The sequence below is a fragment of the Nuphar pumila genome, chromosome 8, assembly GCF_984573655.1.
Source record: "Nuphar pumila chromosome 8, dmNupPumi1.hap1.1, whole genome shotgun sequence".
Lineage (NCBI taxonomy): Eukaryota > Viridiplantae > Streptophyta > Magnoliopsida > Nymphaeales > Nymphaeaceae > Nuphar > Nuphar pumila.
The window spans coordinates 117,687,661-117,692,147 of record NC_143256.1 but is presented as its reverse complement, the minus strand read 5'-3'; the positions used below and the strand labels follow the sequence as shown (position 1 = coordinate 117,692,147).

The following is a 4,487-nucleotide window of genomic DNA, read 5'->3' as shown; positions in this document are numbered from 1 at the left end:
AAATAAGGTTTGATTCACATTATACTACTCTAAAGTGCTTGCTTGATGTGAAGGAAAGCTTGAGGCTTAGAGTCATATCAGATAGATAGAGTCAGTGGAAGCAATCATGCACTAATGAGACAAAAAATGAGGGTTGTTACAACATAAATAATTGTTCTTAATGAAGAATACTGAGATTTTGTTTATTTAACATTAATGATTACAAAACCCATCTATAAGATCAAATTTTGTGATCAGGAAGGCCCTATAATTGGTGAAGTGTATGAAGGCATGTACAACATGTTGAAAAAAATCAAAGACAATCTAAAAGGACAACCATATTTGTATAAAAAGATTCATATGATTGTCTCAAATAGATGAGATAGAATGAATGTGCCCCTCCATAGTCTAGCCCACATGCTTACTTCAAAATATTACAAGTCAGAGTATCTCAAGATCCCAACACCAAGAGGGGTTAAATGAGTTTCTCCAGGTAAAATTTTTATTTTATCTATTTAATAAAGTTTAAAGTTTAATGATTTAATTATCATATTATTTTATTTGCATTTTCTTGTTATAGTTAAACAATTTTTTTTGCAGATTAAGACAATGATATCTTAGATGGTGCAATGCTCGTGCTTGAAGTCATATCTTCTAGAAATGAAGAACTCTCTACATTTTATAGGTCACAACTTGTGGCTTTTGCATCAAGAAGTAAAAGATTTAGCTGAAATGCAGTAAGAATAGATGCATTGAATCCAACACTACAACAAAGCAGTAGATTAGCGACGACCACATTCCGTCGCTAATCCGTCGCTAATCCGTCGCTACGCATGTTAGCGACGGATTAGCGACAACGAGGTGACAATATGCTTACGTCGCGAATATTTCGACGCTAACTGGCGACGGAATTATTCCGTCGCCAGATCCGTCGCTAATTGCGACAGAATAACGAGCGCTATATTCCGTCGCCAATCCGCCGGTACTAAACGGCGACCACGGCTGGGCGACGGATTTACTTTCGTCGCTATGCCTTCGCTAGATTAATATGAATAGCGACGGATGGTTCCGTCGCAAACACGAAAAAAAATTTAAAAAAATTTATTTGAAAATTAAATACCGAGCAATTTCTATTTCCTGTACAATTTATATTTCCTGTAAATAAAAAATAAACCACACAAAAAAATTCATATAACAAGAATCTACAACAATTAATCGTTCCACCTTAAAATTAAGAAGTTTAATTATTTACAATTCAACAATTACAATTAGGAAACATAAAAAAAATAGAACTTCTTCAACACAGTCCTCTAATCATCGCCAAGATTTTGTGCGTCTTCTTGTTCATTGTCTTTATCTGTCCCTTCAGCTCCACTACGCTGATTATCGGTAGCAGCCTACACAAAAAAAAACAGTCAGTATTGATAAACAAAATATAATGAAATAAATTACACACTATATGTGATTCTATCATGTGCTCATGTGTGATCTAAGGCAATAAAAAAACTCTATATGTGATTCTATCATGCTCATATGTGCTCTAAGGCAGACAAAAAGTTATATATATATATATATATATATATATATATATATATATATATATATATATATATATATATGTGATTCTATCATGCTCATATGTGTGCTAAGGCAGTCAAAAAATTGAATATGTGATTATAGCATGTTCATATGTGTTCTAAGGCATCTAGAAAAACTCTATATGTGATTCTACCATGCTCAGATGTGCTTTAAGGCAAGCAAAAAACTATATATGTGATTCGATCATGCTCGTATGTGTGCTAAGGCAGTAAAAAAATTGAATATGTGAATATAGCATGCTCATATGTGCTCTAAGGCAGGCAAAGCAAAAAATTTTATATGTGATTCTATCATAAATGATATATAGCATGTTCATATGTGTTCTAAGGCAGGCAAAAAGTTAGATATGTGATTCGATTATGCTCATATGTGTTCTAAGGCAGACAAAAAACTGAATATGTGATTATACCTGAGAGGGACCTGGAATCGAAGATCCCCTATCCTGAACAGCGGCCTTGATCTCATTTCGGAGAAAGGGGGCGACGGTGTATTGGAAGTAGTTATTCAGTGATTCATTAATGATCTCGCGTACATCATCACCGGAAAGAATAGTCGGCTGCTTGGAGCTTATGTCAGCGCAAGAAGTCGGTGAGCCGTAACTGGAAGAACCAATAACTGGTGAAGTGTTCATATTACTCCCAAACCCGAACACGCGACCTTTTTTGGGTTCACCTGCTGCAGTCACCCATGCTGTAGGATCAAATGATGGATGCTGAGTAGCGTCATCGCCATATCGCTCTACCATCTGTTGCTCATATGCCTCCTACAAAATAATGTTTAAAGTATTCATTAATAATTAATGATAACATTATGATAACTTGCATATATATTGCAATGATTATTAATAGAATTAATACATACCGTTGTCGTTCTCGCCTTCTCTGATACGAAGACTCCCGTGGTCTTCCGTTTATGTGTTTCAACAAACACATCCTTATATGGTACACTGCTTCCTTTTTCTGCTTCCTGCGAAGTTAAATGACAAAAGATTTAGTACACAAGTTTGCAACAATACTTATAAAATTAATATTATATATTGATGAGTTACTATTTTCTTCAGGTGACTCCCAAATGTCCTAGATCCACCTGTGTGTAGATGGGCTTCGGGTATCTTCGATCGATTTTTTGCAGCCTTCGCAGAGCGATTTCTAAATGCATCTCCCGCCCACTTATCGCACATTTCATCCCAGTAATCTCTCCTGATAGTAATAGGACCATGTCCCTTCCACAGTAATGGATCATCTACTACGCCAGATGTTTTTTTTGCTGCAGTCTTCATAGTGTGCAGCATGTCTGCAAATCGATTGGCAGCCACCTTCTGCCACACCTTTCTTGCATCATTTTCTTCCACCGTAGTTGCGAAGCGATTCGAAGCCTACAAATATTTTCAGAAAGTTAGTAGACATTGCTTAAATAAATTAACTATGAAACACATTAACTATGAGGAACAACTATATACCATGAATGAGGACCACAATCTGTCTAACACCACCTTTGGGTACTCTTTCCATTGAGCAACTGGTCCTGATAGATGTTGAAGAAGTGAATTCCTAATCTCCCGTACTACTTCTTGTGGCTCAAACCTCGTGCTGCACATGAATTGTTACACAGTAAATATCAATATAAAATATTTAAAAGATATGCAATAATTGAAAATAAAATACTTACGGTCGATTATCGATATACACTATTCGAATGAGTCTTCTTGTGCCAGCCTGAGAAGACCCTGTTTCTTGTGTTGGCTATTGACTTGTGTGATCAACTGGTGTAGGTGGGTCGTGTACAGGCGCAACATCATCCGTAAAAAAATACATTAGAAATTCTCAGAATGCGCATTTGAACAAATCAAGCATCCAATTAGTTATATGATATACCTATCACAGGTGCCCGTGAAGATGAAGGCTGAGCCTGGCTACTACTGGATGAGCGACCACTATAACCTCCACGAACCATATTCTAACAAATAACATATGTCATACAATACATTCAAATAATTCACATCAAGTATTACAATGCATTCAAGTCATTTACATCAAGCATTGCAATGCATTCAAATAATTCAAATCATTCACATCAAGTATTGCACTAATTCAAATCATTCGTTGCATAAATTATAACACATTCAGATAATTGAAATCATTCACATCAAGTATTACAATGCATTCGAATCATTCGTATCAAGTATTACAATACATTCAAATAAAATTTTTAATCATTCACACCAAGTATTGCAATACAACTCACATCAAGTATTACAATGCATTTAAATAGAGGTTTGTAGTATAAGATTTTGCTCACTAGCTTGAGAATTCTTCCTCGTCACTAGTTTGACTTTCTTCTTCTTCTTCTTCTTCTTCTTCTTCATTGTTTGCCCATCCACTTGGTATATCATTTGGATCACATTCCTCTATGAATGTTTCATCGGTCAATAGAGATATGACATGCATATCATGCACAACATCGTGACCATAAGCGAAGTCATAGACATCATCTGATTGATAGTAATCACTGTCTTCAGCTAACTCATCTTCCTGTAACTGATCATACTCAGGGTATAGTTTGGATTTCACCTTGCAAACTGCCCACCATTCATTTCTATCTGACTTTTTTATACTCGGATATGAAGTATAATAAACTTGTTGAGCTTGCGAGGCTAATATGAATGGTTCATATGTTCCAAACCTGGATTTATGATTCACCTCCACAAAGCCTGAAGCTTTGTCGAGTCTTGTTGCAGTTGGATCAAACCAATGACACTTGAATATCGTAACCCTGTTATTCATGCCTAAGTAAGTCAACTCCATTATTTCCTCTATAACACCGTAGTAATCATGTTCATTTTCACCGTAGCTACTACCCTTGACACACACACCACTATTTATCGTTGATTTGTTTATACCGTAGTCTTT

At 35.8% G+C, this 4,487-nt stretch overlaps 1 protein-coding gene across 1 annotated transcript; it reads right to left on the bottom strand.

The window, feature by feature from the left end:
* Positions 1-1,182: 1,182 nt before the first annotated feature.
* LOC149830373 (uncharacterized) lies at positions 1,183-2,422 on the bottom strand. The gene is made up of 2 exons (XM_090015797.1): positions 1,988-2,422; positions 1,183-1,376 (listed from the first exon to the last, which is right to left on the bottom strand). Exons 1-2 carry the CDS (start codon positions 2,321-2,323, stop codon positions 1,290-1,292), a joined length of 423 nt encoding a protein of 140 aa, XP_089871923.1. The 5' UTR covers positions 2,324-2,422; the 3' UTR covers positions 1,183-1,289.
* Positions 2,423-4,487: the final 2,065 nt, after the last annotated feature.